At 44.5% G+C, this 17,239-nt stretch overlaps 1 protein-coding gene across 1 annotated transcript; it reads right to left on the bottom strand.

The window, feature by feature from the left end:
- Positions 1–7,831: 7,831 nt before the first annotated feature.
- On the bottom strand, positions 7,832–16,884 carry ASB4 (ankyrin repeat and SOCS box containing 4). Its single transcript, XM_030943476.1, has 5 exons — positions 16,604–16,884; positions 12,945–13,244; positions 10,293–10,783; positions 8,626–8,739; positions 7,832–8,020 (listed from the first exon to the last, which is right to left on the bottom strand). Exons 1-5 carry the CDS (start codon positions 16,815–16,817, stop codon positions 7,832–7,834), a joined length of 1,308 nt encoding a protein of 435 aa, XP_030799336.1. The 5' UTR covers positions 16,818–16,884.
- Between the last annotated feature and the right edge of the window lie 355 nt (positions 16,885–17,239).

Raw genomic sequence — 17,239 nt, 5'->3', positions numbered from 1 at the left:
AATGCACCCAGGTCCCCTGAAAGTGCTCTGTGTCGGAAAGGGCAGCTCTGCCTGCGCTCAAATGAGTTCCAGCAGCTGGGCAGAACTCTGTGCCATCTGATAGCAAACCCTTCCACACTCACAGCACGGCCAGGCAACAGCAGACAGTGTGTCCTGGTCCGCTGAAAAAGGAGTCCTTCTCTTTGATCTTCCACAGACAGCATGCGCCCCCTGTCAAAGGCTCAAAGGGACACCAAGGGCGCGGCTCAAGTACAACTCTGAAGCACACAGGGGCTGTGCGGGGTGCCCTGCAAGAGGGGACCATGGCAGCTGTAGCACAGCATGTCAAGCGCTCAGTGGAGTTTCAATCAGCTGGAAATTCAAGCAGGAGAGAGTTGGGATACAGAGACCTCCAGCATTCAGCTCCCTGCAGTGTCAGGGTCTCTTGGGTGCCTCCATCCAGCCTTGCTAATGCCACCTGTCTGCCTGGGAAGGGGCTGTGTCTGTTTGCCTGTGACCGTGTTCGCAGGGGTCCGAGGATGAGGGAAGAGACAAGGATCTGACTCCATGTTTCAGAAGGCTTGATTTATTATTTTATGATATATATTATATTAAAACTATACTAAAAGAATAGAAGAAAGTATTTCATCAGAAGGCTAGCTAAGAATAGAATAGGAAAGAATGATAACAAAGGCTTGTGGCTTGGACTCCCTGTCCGAGCCAGCTCACTGTGATTGGCCATTAATTAAAAACAACTACATGAGCCAATCACAGATCCATCTGTTACATTCCACAGCAGCAGATAATCATTGTTTACATTTTGTTCCTGAGGCCTCTCAGCTTCTCAGGAGGAAAAATCCTAAGGAAAGGATTTTTCATAAAAGATGTCTGTGACAGTTTGCCCATTGTTAAAGCTCCCTGAAGTGCAGGAGAAAATGTTTGGGTTTGCCTTGACCTTGCAGTTCCTGCAGTGGAAAGCCGCTCTGCACAGAGGGGCTGCAGCCCACACTGGGGCTTGTGAGTCCTTGGTGCCAGGATCAGGCCTTTGGGTGTGCCCGAGGGGGAAGAGCGCGCAGGAACATTGTGACCAAAGGGAATCTTGTGTTCATAATAACACTGTCAGCTCCACGTACCACAAGTCATAGTTCACAGCCCTCAAAATGCAGATTCAAGTTGTTAAGAAAACAATGTTTAATCCTCTCATTTAACATTAGATTTCTTATTTTGTTTTTCTCATTTGCTGTTGAACTTCACCTCCAAATGTGCATGGCAACTCTGCCAGGTTTATGGAGACACTCACTATTCACCGTGTGAAAATCTCCAATATCAGTTCTAATTCTAATGCCAGTTCTCCCCTTTCTCAGCTCTTCCCCCACACCATTTGGATAGACTGTGCTCCTACCTCTCTGCACAGCTCCCTGCCACATCTACCTCCCTGTTTCCATCCACCAGGCTGAACTGACTGGTCCAGGGAAGGGTGCAGCCATTACTCCTGTGGTGCAAAAAGAAGATGCCAGAGATAAATGGCTTTGTGAACAGAGGCTTTGCTGATGGACTTCAGACATTTAGAGCATCCTGGTGTCATTAGAAGCCAAGGTCACTGGTTTGTATTTCCTCCCACATCACTGGAGGTTGCAGAATTTGGTTTCATGTAAAACTAGCAGAATAAGGAGTCTCTGCCATGTATCTGACTGCAGGGTAGAAACCTCCTACTATGCTGGCAGGTGAAATGTGTGAGAACAGCTCAACTCAGCAAGGCAAAGCCCACAGCCTGCCCCACAAAATCCATCCAACATTTGGGTTTCATCCACCCACCATAGGAATTAGGGGCATTTGAGAAAAGATTTTGTTCCAGCAGACGGAGAAATGAGTAAGTTGCTGTGGGTAGGAAATCCAGATGTGGTGGAGGATGGCACAAACCTGCAGAACCACAGGGGTGTAGAGGGGCAGTGCCTCAGCTGCCCTTGTTAGAAAAGGGTATAGTGAGAGAATTGCAGTGGGACTCAGGCCCTAGGTCATGTGCCAGAGACTATATAGCCAGGGAGGGGAGGAGAAGAAATCAGTGAAATTCTGTGGATTTGTGGTGAAGGGAAGGACAGGGCTGTGGAATAAATGGAGCCATATGACAAACTGATGGCTGAATTTCCAGCAAGGTATAGTTCAGAGCTGCTGCTGCCACTCCAAGGTGTGCTCACCATGGATACAGGCTGACAGCATGCCCTTGAATTCAGGACAGCCATGCACCTTTCCCCAGCAGGGAACTTGGAAACAGCAGGACAGACTCACCTGAGAGCTGGCTCAGCCATTGGGAGGTAGGTGTAATTCAGTGGACTCTGTTGCCACTGGGTCTTTTGGGCCAGCTTTACTCTGCATGAATGTTAAAATGGCTACATTACCTTTTGCCATGAAATGGCTTTGCCCTGACTGCAGTGATGTCACATTGCCTGCATTTTCCAGCATGCTGTGTGCTTGTAGCCAGCTCAGGCACTGCCCTTCAGCAATGCCTATGTTTTCATACTGTATGAACCAATGGCCATATATTAATAAGGCACACAACTCTGTCCCCTCTTTTATAGCATGTTATAAAGTAGACATTCTGTGAGTATTCCTGCTCTTTTCTTCCTCAGACCTTAGCAGTTTTTATTTATCCTTACTTCATAACTAACTAGCAAATTTTATAAAGTGACCAGGAATAAGTAAAAATCCCTATCCTTGACCAGAGCTGTCTGGATTCAACCCCCTTCCTTCCCACAAACAGCCAGCAAGCTCATGGCTATACTGAGGCAGTTACTATTGACATAAGATAATTCAGTGCTGATTGCAGTACCAGCAGCCTGAGCAGCCACATCGATTGCACTGTTACAAAGTATGGTTGACTCAGGCATTAGGCAGAAGGCTGATACCAGCATCTCCAGTCAGCCCCAGCTTGAAAGAGCAGAACTGGATGGTTTTCCAGTGGTATAAAAATCATCATGTGTCCACTGTTCTCATTTCAAATGCCTTAATTGTAATTTAGCAGCACTCTGTGGGGTACCTCTGCAAGGTGAAGGGCAACACACAGCTGCTGCATGTTAAAAAAGTTAACTGTGTATTAAAATCAAACAGGTCATTGGAATGCATGATGTCCACTGTCACTTCTACACTTTGTGTCCTATGAAGCTTAAGATGTATTTGGAGAAAGAGTCAGAAACAAATTTCTGAGCAGCCAAGAGATTTCATCTGACAGTTGCTGCATACAGCAATTTTTTCTTGACCCACTCATATGCTGTGCCAGAGGTCCTTGCCTTTCTACATAGAGAGACTGTGGTGCATCTTTTCACTGCTTTAATATAACTCTTGGGCAGGTTAAGATGTCAGACACTATCTAGGCTTTGGATCTCTGCAAACAGTATGTTCTGCACTGTCATTTAGTAGAAAAGCAAACCCTAGGGATTACAGGGAAATTCTACTGGTATATCCTGAAAGTAAATGGAAATATTGCTGTGTCTGACCCATGTGTATCTTGAAGTGTTACAGGAAAAAAACCCAGCAGCCCTTCAAGAGCCCTGCAAACCTTCCAGCGCTGAAAACCTTGCCTCTTTGTCCTCTGAGAGTTTAATAAAGATATATAATAGCACAGACCACCCCAGACTGTTTCAATCTTCCCTTTCATCTCAAAGACTGAACTCTTGTATGTTTAATTTAAAGGTATTTGTCCCATGAGCAAAATCTGCTGCCAGAAGCATTAGTGGTTTTTCAAAGGACGTTCCTTAAATATGAATGAGCTGAGCCCCTGTGATCACCTAATTGATCCAACAGTGCTTGCAGCTAAAAGTAAAGCTGCCACCTTTCATGGCAGACCAGACCTTTTCCCCTGCTGCCTAATATTTGTATTCCTGACATTTTACAAAAATAGTCAGTCTTCCTCAGCCTGGGAAATTTCTATAAATTCATGACCACAGCAGTTAACTTGATTCTGTCAAAACTGATATGTAGGCAGTAAGATTGCCCAACAGAAAGATGAGAAATTTTTCTTTTAAAGATGGTTAGTGGTAGTGATTTTGAATAAATAAAATGTCATTGATGCGAAAACACTTACAGGCCTAATGCCATCAGGACAGACAGCAATGCTGGAGAGATAAACCATCCAGGTTCTTTTAGACTCCTTGTCCTAGTATCTAAAAGATGACCAAGTATGAACAGACTTATAAAGATTTTGCAGGGAAGTACAGTCCTGAACACTGTTAGACTTCAGTTTCACCTACACACTCTCCATGGATAAATTATTGGAGTTTTGGGTCAAGCTGGACACAGCAGACATCAGGGGCTAAGTTCAAAATTATTGCAAGAGCACTTTACAAAGAGGATGCCCATATTTCCATGAATAGCTGCATGGGTCCCCAAATACATGCAGAGTGTCCCTATGGTCATAGAATGGGTAACCTCTTTTGTCCACCATGCATGTGGCTTAAGAACATCTCTTTATATAGAACTGCTCAAAACCATGAAGACATGAAACCTAGAATTTAAAAACCTAGAATCTCACTGTTGTCCCTTGAGAATTCATTAAGGGAGCTCTGGGAAAGGGCTGCCAATGGGAATGGGAAAGGATGATTAATTCTTTGCACCCATCTGTGCTTTAAATATTCTAGTGGGCCATGGAATGCAGTGGAAATATTTCAAACATGTCTACATCTCTACTAAGAAGCCAAGAGGCAAAAAGGAATTTATTTCACAGAGGACACCAAACATCCCTGAAAACAATTTTCTGTCATTTTAGGTCATGACTGTGCTCAAACTTGTGGTGTAGAGGTCTCTCTTCCAGGTGGAGTCATCCAATCTGATGAGGCTTTGAAAATACAAAAGCACGATCAGGAATTATATGATGGTATGAAATTTCAAGAAATCTCACAAAATCACAGAATTGCAGAATCTGCTGAGTTGGAAGGGACCCACAAGGATCATTGAGTCCAACTCCTGTCCCTTCACTGAGCCACATTTCCAAGAGCCACAACAAGAGCCTGAGGGCATTGTCCAAACACTTCTTGAACTCGGTGAGTCTTGCTGCTGTGACCACTTCCCTGGGGAGCCTGCTCCAGTGCCCAAACACCCTCTGGGGCAAGAACATTTTCTAATATCTAGCTTAAATCTCCCTGACACTTCAGGCCATTTCCTTGGGTCCTGTCACTGGTGACCACAGAAAAGAGATCCTTCCTCTGTGCCTCCTTTGTGCATCCCATGAATTCAATAAGTGATGATATTATTTTCAGGTACTCCCACGCCTCATATGATCAACTCCATCCAGTGTCTGGGAATAGAGTACAGTAATAGAGGGAAAAAGTGCTAATACTACAAATACTAAGGTTTGCTTACTCTTGGTCTCTCTAACTTCAACAACAAAAGCAATTAAAGTGCATCAATCAGGTCTTTTTTTCTGTGATAATGATGTTCTCTAGTGTTTTTAACAGCTTGCAAACTCCTATGACTATAATCAGGCTGATCCCACTGTGCTCCCTGTCAGATACCACAATGGCTATAATCTGGCACCTGCTTGGTACAAAGCTCGGAAGTGAGCCTGGGTGCCCACAGAATAAAAATTAAGTGTGTTCACTGCAGAGGGAGAGGATCAGAGGGAATTTAGGAGCAGTGGTGACAGCCTTTATTCTTCTCTCTCAGCAAGAGAGTCCTGGCTACGACAGGTCAGAAAACACTGCTATTGTTCTGCCTTAAACCTCCCTTTGCCAGATGCAGAATTTCAGAAGGAGCCAGTTTGGGGATGTAATATCAGCTACCAATAATATCAGCTACCTCCATCTGTCTCTTCTGGACTGCCCAGCTTGCCCCATTGTCAGAAAGCAACAAATATGTCTTGACTTGACCAGCTGGCAAATCTTCTTCCTCATGCCTGACTTAAAGATGCATCACCCAGACATGCAGTGGGTTTAGATAACCTATGCTTTTTCATCTTTCCAAATTCACTCTTTTTCTGCAGTGCAGAATCCAGTGGATCCCATTGTCCAGGACATGTCTCAAGCTGATTTTTCTATAGAAAACCTGTCTCAGATGCTGATTATTCTCCCCAGTAAATTACTGTAGTATCTCTGATAGAGACATCTCTGCAGCTATATGGAAATCTCTCATTGGCTTAGTGAATTACAGGGACCTATACTACTATTTCATTCACACAAAGAAACATTTACTCATGGTCTGTGTTCACTTTGAAATTCCTTGTTGGAATGGGAAACTGTTAAATAGCAATCCTCACTGCTGTCTGGTTAAACATAAACAGACCCATGAACTGCATTCTTGTACACAGTGTACAAGCTTTAATTGATGAAAACTGAGAGGGAAGGGAAGTGATTTGTAACACTAAACAATCTGCAGGTTTCTTCAAATGCTGTTGTTGCCACTGTGTGAGACACAGAGACACTTGAACAGCTTGGCTGCTCTGGTTTGTCTGGGAAGAGTCTCGTGTGCTGTGGGCTGTCTTGCAAAGAGATAACAAAAATGACTGGGACAGACAGCTTCACAGCCAGACATGCAATGAGAAGTCAGGAGTTACTGGCTCCCAGTGGTGGGCCTGGCTTACCTCTCTTTTCAGAGAGCCCAGAATGGTCAGAATCTAAAAAAAAGTGGAACAGCCCAAATGGGTTGCATCAAACTAAAAAAGGGAAGAAAATTAGGGTTTACCTGTAGGTCAGATCACACACTTGTGCTTGCTGTGGGATACTTGCCGTGTGAACTGCCACTGCTCTGCATTTTGTCCTCCTGGTCTGGAGAAAGTAGCTTGGTCAAGTAAAGGAAACCAGTGCTAGCAGGACCAAAAGCACAGGAACTGCAAATTTCAGGGGGCCTGGCAGGTCTCTAACAGCACAGGCAACACATCTTGTCTTGGAAATACCTTTTGGTTAATGTGGGATTCCTCTCACCTGCACCCAGCTGCCAAAAATGAGGTGAATAGTACATGCTAGGAGGATAGGTTCATTTTATAGTCAAAGAAGAGAAGAGTGTTATGCTTCCCAGATCACATCCAACATCATTCTGAGAGATATTAGGGATGGGTACAAGCACAGCTCTGCAGGTTTTGGGGGAAACCTTTTTTTACCTGCCTTTCTTGACACCGGGATATGAATTTATCATTGGTCCCAGTGAGACACATACAGAGACAGTATGTGCTCAAAGCTACCCAGCACCAACGTACAAAAATTTCAGGGCTGCATGTTTCTATCTTGTTTACTTACTGTGGTTGATAAAGGAAAATAATTCTTACAATTAAAAAGTATCATTATGACAAAGCTTAATAAGAATCAGACAGGTAGTGAAGAGTGAACTAACATTGAATTGAGAATCAGTGCACAGGAAAACACAGAAACTACTGAAGGCCTGTCTGTGGTCACAAACCAAAGCTGTTTGCCTATTTCATTCTGGGAAGGCATTTCTGTGACTTATTTTTTGACAGTATCCTTTCTTTTACTCCCAAAGTGACAGCTGAAGAAAGTCATAGTGAAACAATACCAAAGGTTGCTCAGCTTTAATCTAATGCTATCTAGCAGGCAGTGGTATAAGCACTGAAGGAAGCAGCAGCATTGTTTAAGCTAGGCTGAACAAGGCAGTGTGTGTCCTGGATGTGTTTGGAGCAGGGGCTTTTCCAGCTCTGCCTCCCCAGTGCAAACTGCAGCCTGAAGCTGTGGTTTCTCAACGTAGAGAAAGAGAACAGCTCCAGGAGAGCCAGCAAATGCCAGCCCAGTTTGCAGGCTGGCCAGCAATGGACACACACACACAGGGCTGTGTTGGGATTGTGCCTGGAGCTCTGGCACCCCACAGAGGCTCATGGATCTGGGAAGGGAGATGCCAGTGCCTGCTCCGTGGTGGCTCAGTAGATGATTCCTTCTGGTTCCAGCAGCAAGTACTTCTTCATGGACACAGGGATGGAGAGCAAGGGCACTTCTCGATGGCACCTTTCTGACAGTATTGCCCGAATAGCACACCTGCACAAGTGCATCAGAGACCGTGGGGAATTGCTGCACACAGTGAACAAAGAGTCATAGAAATCCTGGTGCCGCTGTAAAATAAACCACAAGGGTGTGTTAGGGCAACCAGAATATTTGGAGTAAAGATTTTTGAATTAAAGGGACAACTATGTCAAAACATGTCATTTGTCCCACAGTTTTGCCTTTTGACCACATATTTTCCTCTTTAATTTCTTACTTTCCATTTAAATTCTCCCTTGCATTTGCAACTAACTCATCCTGCTCACAGAAATCTGACCCATGCAACAAAACCTAGAGGTACATAGTCATACCCATGTAATACAGCCCTTTAAAAATATTTGCTGAATTAAAAGAAATATAAATATACATATTGAAAAATCTGAAGAAACACCAATCACAGGCAGAATCTTTTCACTAGCTGAGTACAGGGACAGCTGAGCTCCTGCTGTACCATTGACAAGGGGTGCTCCAAAGGATAACATTGCAATTAAAATATCAAAAATATGTATTTTTTCAGTGAGCGATATACTTTTGTCATATGAGAGATAGTAAGTGGGGAAGTCCCCATCCTCTGAGATGTCATTCTCTTTCAAAAGTGTTCTTTCTAATGGTTTGGTGTGGGTTATGCAAATAATAAGCCTAGATTTTACTCAGTTATAACTCATTGAGAGCTTACCTCCAAGACATCCTCAGGTATGGCTGCTTTCCACTTAGATGTTGATTTGATGTGTTCATAGGAGTTGGCCACTACCTCCACAGCTCTGGGGTGGGAATGACAGGCTTGCAGCACCTGCAGGCAGGATGCAGGAGAACGTGAGTAGCACCAGGAAGCCAGGGCTGGCCTGGGCGCTCAGCACCACGCAGCAGCAAACTGGGACAGACACAGCCAAACAACTGTGAGAGGATCAGGCTGGAGATGCAAAAGACACAAGGCCCCTCCACATAACTCTGGTAAGCACAGCAAGAAGACCCAGGCTCATCCCTCATAGAGAAATGCTGGCTTAGATCTCCGCAGCAGTCTAGATGGGGTGGGCTTTATCACCCAAATCTAGAGATAGCTTATTCATAGCTGGCTTGAGTGACTCAACACCAGGCAAAGCCATGCACAGAAATTCTTGCTTCAGCACATGCAGCTCAGGAATAGAAAAAATTCTCATTATATGAATCAAAAATGCATTGTTAGGAAAAATTTAAAATATGACCAGAAGAAGAGACAGTTCAGAAGTAAGGCTTTCAAGCCACACAAGGACCCTGACACAACTGTTCTGCCCAGTAGTTTTAGCTCAACAGGAAAAAAACCCAGTCTATTGTCACTCATATGCAGAGAATAACATTGCATTCACCCAATTTTGTCCTACATAAATAATATCCTACATAAATAAATATCCTACATTTTTACAGATGGGCAAATGATAGTTTGGAAGAGAGACCCACTTCATGCAATAGGATGCAGGAAGAAGAGACTTCAGACCCTGCTCTCAAACACCCTCTAGCAGACTGTGTTGTTCTGCTACAGGCAGAGCCTGCTCATCCTGGGCTCAAGAGGACACAATTAAAATTTTGGCATTTTATTCAAAGGCTTTTGGTTGCTTGGCTTGTTAAAACTTTACATATACGGTCAGAGAACTGCAAACTGTTGCTTAGGGTACTGCATGAGAGAGAATAAATCCTGACTTCAGCAAGCTTACTTAGTTGTCTGATATAACAACACTCTTAGGTACTTCTGTCAGTGTCTTGGGCTTTGCAGGTGTTTAAAAACTTTCCAGGAGGGATCCTGCAATACTTTTTTCTCTTTTTTGGTCATCAGCTATGAGCCGAGGCCCAGCACTTCTCCTTAATTCTCACATTTCCTGGGAATAATCCAAAGCTTTATTAAGATGCATTTAATCTTTAATAGATTTGAATAGATTTTTAGATGTCAGATGTGACAAACTGAATCAAGTGGTCTCATCTCTAATCTTTGGAGGACACCATGAAATACACATTTCATAGAACTCTGTGAAACCTGTGTGAAGCCAGGTTTGACAAAGGGATGTGGGTTCTCTGAAATGAGAAAGTGAATCTGCTCTGAAAAATTAGGCTTCAACCAGCATTTAGAGTTTGGCATTTCAGGTTGTTTAAGAGCAAAAATTAGATCTGTGTCTGGTTTCTGGTACAGGCAACTGTAATTTCACTTCAGTTCAATGATAGCACTCTTACAGTAGGGCATCTCACAATGTTTTGGGCACTCTGGGCCCAGATTGACAGGACTGCAGCAAATCCAGATAGTTTGGATGTCTCATCCCATTCCTGTTCAAGACATCACCCCTCTCCAAACTCCTACTGTATGAAGACATCCTTAACCTTGTGGAATTGCAGAGGGTATATTCTAGCTGCTCCATGGTTCAGTAGCAGCTGGTAGCAGATATCTGGCTGAGCAGCTGGCCGCACAGATGTCACTTTTATGATATACTGTAGGGGTGCACAGCCATTGACATCCATGATGTTTGCTTCTGCTCCTGCCTCCAGCAGCATGTGCAGCAGGACGTGATCACAGTTCCAGGCAGCTTTGTGGAGTGGGGATTTGAAATCCTCATCACGAGCATTCACTTCAGCTTTGTAGTCTAGGAGCATCCGACAGATGAGGTGGTGGTCCTGGCTGTATATCTGATCCTTGTAGTGAAGGGCCCAGTAGGCTGCACAGGCCAGGGGAGTCTCCATGTAGGCATTGAGAGCATCCACCTGTGCTCCCTGCTCCACGTAAAAGGCCACGAGCTCTGGGACACCCAAACGTGCAGCGACGTGCAGAGGAGTCTCCTCGTCTTTGTTGTTTGTTCTTATGTTCACATTTGCTCCTGCCAGAGAAAGATGATGGGGGAAGATGAAGGCAATGAAACACTTGTTTGGTCATCTCTCTGTATGGGCCCTTCTTCCCAAGGAAAAGCTCAGGGTGGGCAACTGGTATGAAAGACGTGTAAATGCAAACAGCATGGATCAATCCTGCATTGGTTCAGTCTCCAGGGAAACTCTTAGAAACTTAAGGTTCTTGGATCCAGCTTCTATGCTGGCCCCAAGCAAGACCTTATCTGAATATACTATTTCAGGGCAGCATGCAAGCCCAAATTTCTGTGTAAAATGCTTTTTCCTATAAACTGAGAACTGATGGAGGAAGGAGATCATTACTCCTGCTCCGAACAGCTCTGCTCTGCTCTGTACCCTGAAAACACTCCCTGCAGCACCTCGTTAACGCCAGCCTGGATGAAAGGACATTTTACGACAGATCCGTGGATGATATTAAAGAACCCATTGCCAGGGTTCCCGGCGGGGGATTTGGGTCCCGTTCCCAAAGCGCTGCGGAGCGGGACCGAGCGCGCCGCTGGTGCGGAGCGGCGGCCGCGGCTGGAGCAACAGCACCATCTGCCGAGCTGCGAGCCGGGAGCGAGGGGCAGGGGAGCGGGGCAGGCACGGCCTCTGGGCTGGAAATCCCCCGTGCTAATGCTGTTAAGCCGTGCTGAGTGTTAGTCGTGTCCGATGTCCCCGAGGCGGCATCGGCAATCCCGGTTTGGAGGTGGTAACCAAACGTGGGATCAGCGCTGCTTGCGCTGCCGCCCCAGCCGGAGGGGGACGAACTGCAATGACCTGGATGGGTCCCAAGGGACACCACTGAGTGGAGATGGCAGGTGAAAGATGCATCTTGGAAACTTTGGGGCAGGGATATTAGCTGGCACCCTGGCCTCAGCTCTCGGGGGGTGCTGCTCTGTGAATGTGCACACCTGACAGGGCTTGCTCCGGACCCATCCCATTCTATTTGGAGTCTCAGCATTCAGCTCATACAGAAATCAGAGCTTAAAGAGTGCTTTGGGAGGAAGGGTGGCTTTTAAAGTACTATTATGCTGTTGATGGGTGGGTGGAGAAAGCCTGCAGAATACATCCTTTCACTTGCATTCATTCTCTGCTGCGTTTCATAAGAGTACATTTGACTTTTAAGCTTTTCTATGCAAGCAAATTCAACTCCTGCTGTCAGGACTGTTTGCTTTGGGCAGGATACAACTGGCAGCATTTATTTTCCTTTCTACCAAACAAAATAATATGTATCTTTCCAGAAGAAGAAAAGCAATGTTGTTATTCATTTATGACTGCAGATTGCCTTGCCCACAGAGCATGGACTTTGCACTTGGGCTCTGCGTCTCAGGAAAAGCTTTCAATAACAACACATGTAACAAAATCAACCCAAAATCATTTGTATTGCCACGGCACAGTGTGATAAACAGGGGAGTCTCTCCGTAACTAAGGACTTGAACTGTGTTTCTTTTACTGTGTCCTGTGTCAGTACCCTTCTGTTCAGGAAATAGTGTGTGACAAATATATTTATGGAAGAATTACATCTATTCATAGCCTCATTTGTTGCAGATGACCAGAAACATAATGTACCTTACTTTGGGAAAAAAAAAAATCTTATATAATGCCTTTTTTTCCCTCCAGGCATGAGTTTGGCTGCATTCATGACAAATGAAAAGATGGTACGAAAAACTACATCCAATTTTTCAAGGCCAGATCTCAAAAAACAAGCAGTTTGAAAAATTTTACTCAGGTCTAGGAAATTTGAAAAAGAAAGATGAAGGGTGCCCTTTCACATGAAAGGCGCTCAAAAGTAAACCTAGATGAAAAAGATGGAAAAGAATCCCAAGAGATATAGAAACTCCCTGATTCAGAGGAGCTCTGCTGCTGATGGACTGACTGGGCAGTGGACTGGAGACACTGAAATGGGAAACAATCTTGGAGTAAGGACCAGTGGCCAGGGAAAGGGAAAGATGGATGAGGTGAGGAAACAGAATAGGAGAAACTTCCTCTGATCAAAGAGATGAGGACAAGGAGCCTGAGATGAAGACATGAGACACTTGTGGATAGGAGGGATAAATACACATCCCTTCTGAGAAATTGCCTCCTAAGAGTAAGCCCAGACCATGCTCACCCCTTTGCCCACGCCATGAGAGGTGCTCCAGAGCTTTCCCTTACCTCTCCAGAGCAGCTGCTGGGCACAAGGCATGGAGGTTCGTGTGGTACAGAAGTGCAAGGGCGCCTGGCCACTCATTGAAAAGCAGTTCAGCTTCGCCCCGTGGTTGCAGAGGATCTTGAGACACTCAACATTTGCCATCTCACAGGCTATGTGGATGGCAGCTTTTCCATTGGGCCGGCAGTTGATTGTAGCTTTGTGATTGAGGAGGACCAAAAGACTCTCCAGATGGCCATACATGACAGCTATATGAAGTCCAGTTGCCCAGGATATTTTTAATTTGTAGCTGGGAAGCCAGTACCCTGTACAAGGTGAGAATGTGTTACCAGCCTTGGCAAAGACTTTTCTTAGGACTATCCACATACTGAGAATAATTGAAGGGGAAGAAAGGGTTGGAGTTTAAATGTAATTTACTGTAATTTCACCAGCCTAGTACACACAAAGTTCTCTCAAGCGTAATTTCATTTTCATTAAGCACTGTTACTGTGTGCTGAATAACCTGCCTTTTGGAGAGATAATTCCTGGGTAGATGAACTCTGAAAGAAGCTATTAGACTTTTTTGGTGACTGGTATAGATTAAACAAAACAACAACAACAACAAAAAAATGCTTACAGGGTTTGAAACACCAACAGCTAAAAAACAATGGGGGCAGTGGGATCTCCAGCCTGGCAATAGCTGAACAAAGGTGGCAATGGAATAAGATGACAGCATTTACTTAGGCCAGTGACTCAGCAGACAGCTCATCCTACTGTTTCTGTGTGGGAGATGGCAGGATCTTGCATGTCAGCATCTGGATTCAGACCTCCAGGGATGCACTGCACATAGATGACCCCTGGCAATATACCCCAACTACTGCCCTGAGGAGCACAAAGTGAGGAGATTGGATGCTGATGTAAATTAGGCTGAAGAGCCAAATAGAAGCAGTGATACTTTAGTGTGAAATTTGGCTGCAAAATGTTTGTATTTTTCTCAGAAAATTTCGCAGTGTTTTTTTTTATTATTTACAAACAGGTGTAAGGCCAAACAACACATAAATACTTGTACCCAAATTAGGACTATGTGCTTAATGAGTGCACAGATACAGTCGAAGAAGTGATTATTATAATCACTTGTTTAAGAAAAGTAAAGCATCATAATAATGTGCAGAAGGGCAAGAGAAGTCTATTTTTTATATGTATATACAATGCCTGCATCTTAGCTAGAATGTGACTATAAAATTCTCTGGGTTTGATTTATCTATTTCTTCTTGGACAACTGCCTGGCTGAAATATGTTGTCATGTAAAAAACACAGAAAAAATATTAGAGATGTAAAGTGAGGTCAAATTAATTCAAATCTTCTATTTTAGTCTCTGGTTTTATGCAATTTCTCAACACTAATGTCATATATATACAGTTTTTACAGTATTCATGAGGTACAAGCAGGAAGGAAACAAATTGCTGGTGGCAATGAGAAATGGATTAAAATTTTTCTTCCCTCCTGGATAAGTTAAAAGTATATTTTCAGAGAGGGGCAAGAAACTGCAGACCATGTCATCTGCTCTAGGACCAAATTTTTGGGACTGCCAAACCCAGTCCTGAAGGAACCCACAGTGTAAAAGGCAAGAGCAGCAGCCCTGAGGCCCTGGGGTGCCCGAGCAGGGTGACAGCCTCCTCTGAGGACACTCAGCCTGCTGACAGTGCAGGTTACACTGGCATTCTCCTCTTCATATCCCCTCAAACCAGGCACAGGGAAGGTGGGCTATATCCCAAAGTCTCTGCATATAACAGAGCAAGATTCTTAAATCCCCTCCCCATCCAGCTGCACATGCAGTGCTCCCCCTTGTTACTGGTGATCTGTGATACACTTCAGGCTTATCCCACATAGGGCTGGGCCTCCCATTTATGGCCAGATACAAGCCATAAATTGTACATTAACAGCAGGAAAGTGATACTTAAAAGCCAAGTTATCACTTTTTATAGCCACAATTTTCCTGCCTGAGTACACAATATATTTCTGTGGCCTGTGCTGCTTGCAGGTGAGTTGTGCTCAGACATCCCCAGGGAGCATCTCCCATGTCCTCTGCCCAAACCTGCCGAGATCTCTGAGCTCAGAGGGACAGGGACAGACACTGAGCAGGAAGCAGATGTGGGCTCCATGGGAGGCCTCATTCAGCTTCCCTGTTTCTTTGGCTAGTAACAGAAGGAAGCCATGCTGCAAGCAAGATCAGCATCTTTGAAAGCTCTCAGCCTCTTTGGAAGAGAGGAAAAAAGTCACTCTGTCATCCATGACATCTCTTTTCCACTTCATCACTAAGGGCTATGGCAAAGATCAGACTGTCAGAATGGTGGAGTGGTGATTTTTTCTCCCCTCTTCATCCTTGAGGAAATCCCCCTTTCATATCACAGTTATCTATCATTCAGAACAAAAGTAAAATTTACATAAGAGTTGATATAAGTGCTTCCTGCCTTTCAGGCAAAGTGAATACAATACTGTGATTTAGGCCATAAGGGTGCATTTTCCTCTCTCTCTACTTTTTGGAAAACAAAGAGAATTCTTCGAAAGAGACCAGTTACTGACTGCAGTCAAATGATCTGTGATTAAAAATCTATTCATTAATCCTGTAGTCTCAAACCACAGCCAGATTGCATTTTAGCCTACTGAGGACAGAAGAAGATCTATTTTAAGATAAATTCAGCACAGTGTGGCTTGGTCCATACGCTGTTCCTAAGGGAAGTACATCATGACTGCACCATCCTTGCCCTTAAGAAATCAAAAGAGCAGCAAGCAATCATTAAATAAGGGGTAAACAGAGAAAAAGAGAAGAGATGAGATAGTTCCTTCTTTTTGCCACAGAAGAGAAAGTGCATTTGCTCTTCTGCTGCAGCTGCTACTGGAGCTGTTTATCTCCACATATGATTAACTTCTGGCAGAGACTGACCATTACTGCTTTCTAAATACACAAGAAGTGTCTGTTAGCAAGTAGGCCGTGAAGTATGTTGATTTTAGCAAACAGCAGACTTGGTTTATTACTTTAAGTTGTAAGGTTTTGGAAGCTCTTTCAGTGTCTGGCTGGGAAATGGTTTGGGTTTTCTACACTCCAGAACAGATGTTGTGTTGATTGTTCTAGTTGTTTTTTCCAGATTATTTTTTCTGTTTTGATAAACTACCATATCCTCACTTTCTGTCATTTGTAAAAATAAACCTTCTCCCATCCAGCAACATCCAAGATCCACAGGATTTCCTTAGTTCCCCTCAGCTAGGGAGAATCTACTTTACTCCCATTGGAAATGGAAGACAGGGGATATTTTATGTTTCTAAATAGTCTGTACATATGAATGGGTTAATGCAAGAAATGCATACACCCCCCTTATACACCTGCAGTGTCCATTCAGGGCTTTGCACCTGAGTTCTCTGAGAGGAAATGGCAAAGCACCCCTGTTCCTGGAGTCTCCTGCAGCTGCAGCACGGAGGCTCAGCTTGGGCTCTGGGCCGCCCCTCTCCAAGCCCACACAGCTGATAAGCTCCCCTACTGCAGTGGTCCTGACCATGTGAGCCTGCTGAGACAGTCCTGCCTGTGGATCAGCTTGTGCTGCAGCTTCAGAAGAGATAAAAGGCCACAGTTCCTTGAAAATCACTCAAACCCCTCTGCTTCCTGTCTGCGGAATGCTGCCGCATTTACCTTGTTTGTAGGATGCCAGAATCAGGTTTTCATCTTCCACTTCAAACACTGTGTCCACGTCTATTTTCTTTTGGCTCAAGAGCTCTTCCAGTGTTTCGAAGTCATTGGACTTCAGGGCTTCAAGAAAAGCTTTTTTCACCAACTTTGCAGCTGCAGCTCGAGTCATTTTCCCCTCTGTGGTCTCTCCCTCTTTGTATGTCTCCTCCAAATCCATTTCCAAACGGGTCTGTTTGTGCTCTGAAGAGGGGCACACCGAGGTGCCTAGAGCACAGTTGCATGCTGGAGTTTCTGAAGACCAGAAGGTAATTTTATCACTCAGTCATGCTGATCTGCTTGTTCTATTTATATGAGGAGCATTTCGGGCATCGAAATGCCACTCTTGGATATCATCACGCTCTTTTGATGAAAGCGAGGACAGACACACCAGCAATTAAAACAAATTAAGAGTTACCTCCATGGGCTTCATACACATTAAGCTTCATTAACCACTGATTACCTTCTGGTGCTGCCCATACACTTATATTAAAAGAACTAGTCCTGGGTGCTGTTTCTCTGCTGGAGAAGCGCCCACACTTCCTTTCAGACTGGCCATGGCTGACTTATTGGCTGCAATGGGATGAGATGCTCTGCCCACAG

Source organism: Camarhynchus parvulus, chromosome 2 (assembly GCF_901933205.1).
Source record: "Camarhynchus parvulus chromosome 2, STF_HiC, whole genome shotgun sequence".
Lineage (NCBI taxonomy): Eukaryota > Metazoa > Chordata > Aves > Passeriformes > Thraupidae > Camarhynchus > Camarhynchus parvulus.
This window is presented reverse-complemented; position numbering and strand designations above follow the sequence as displayed.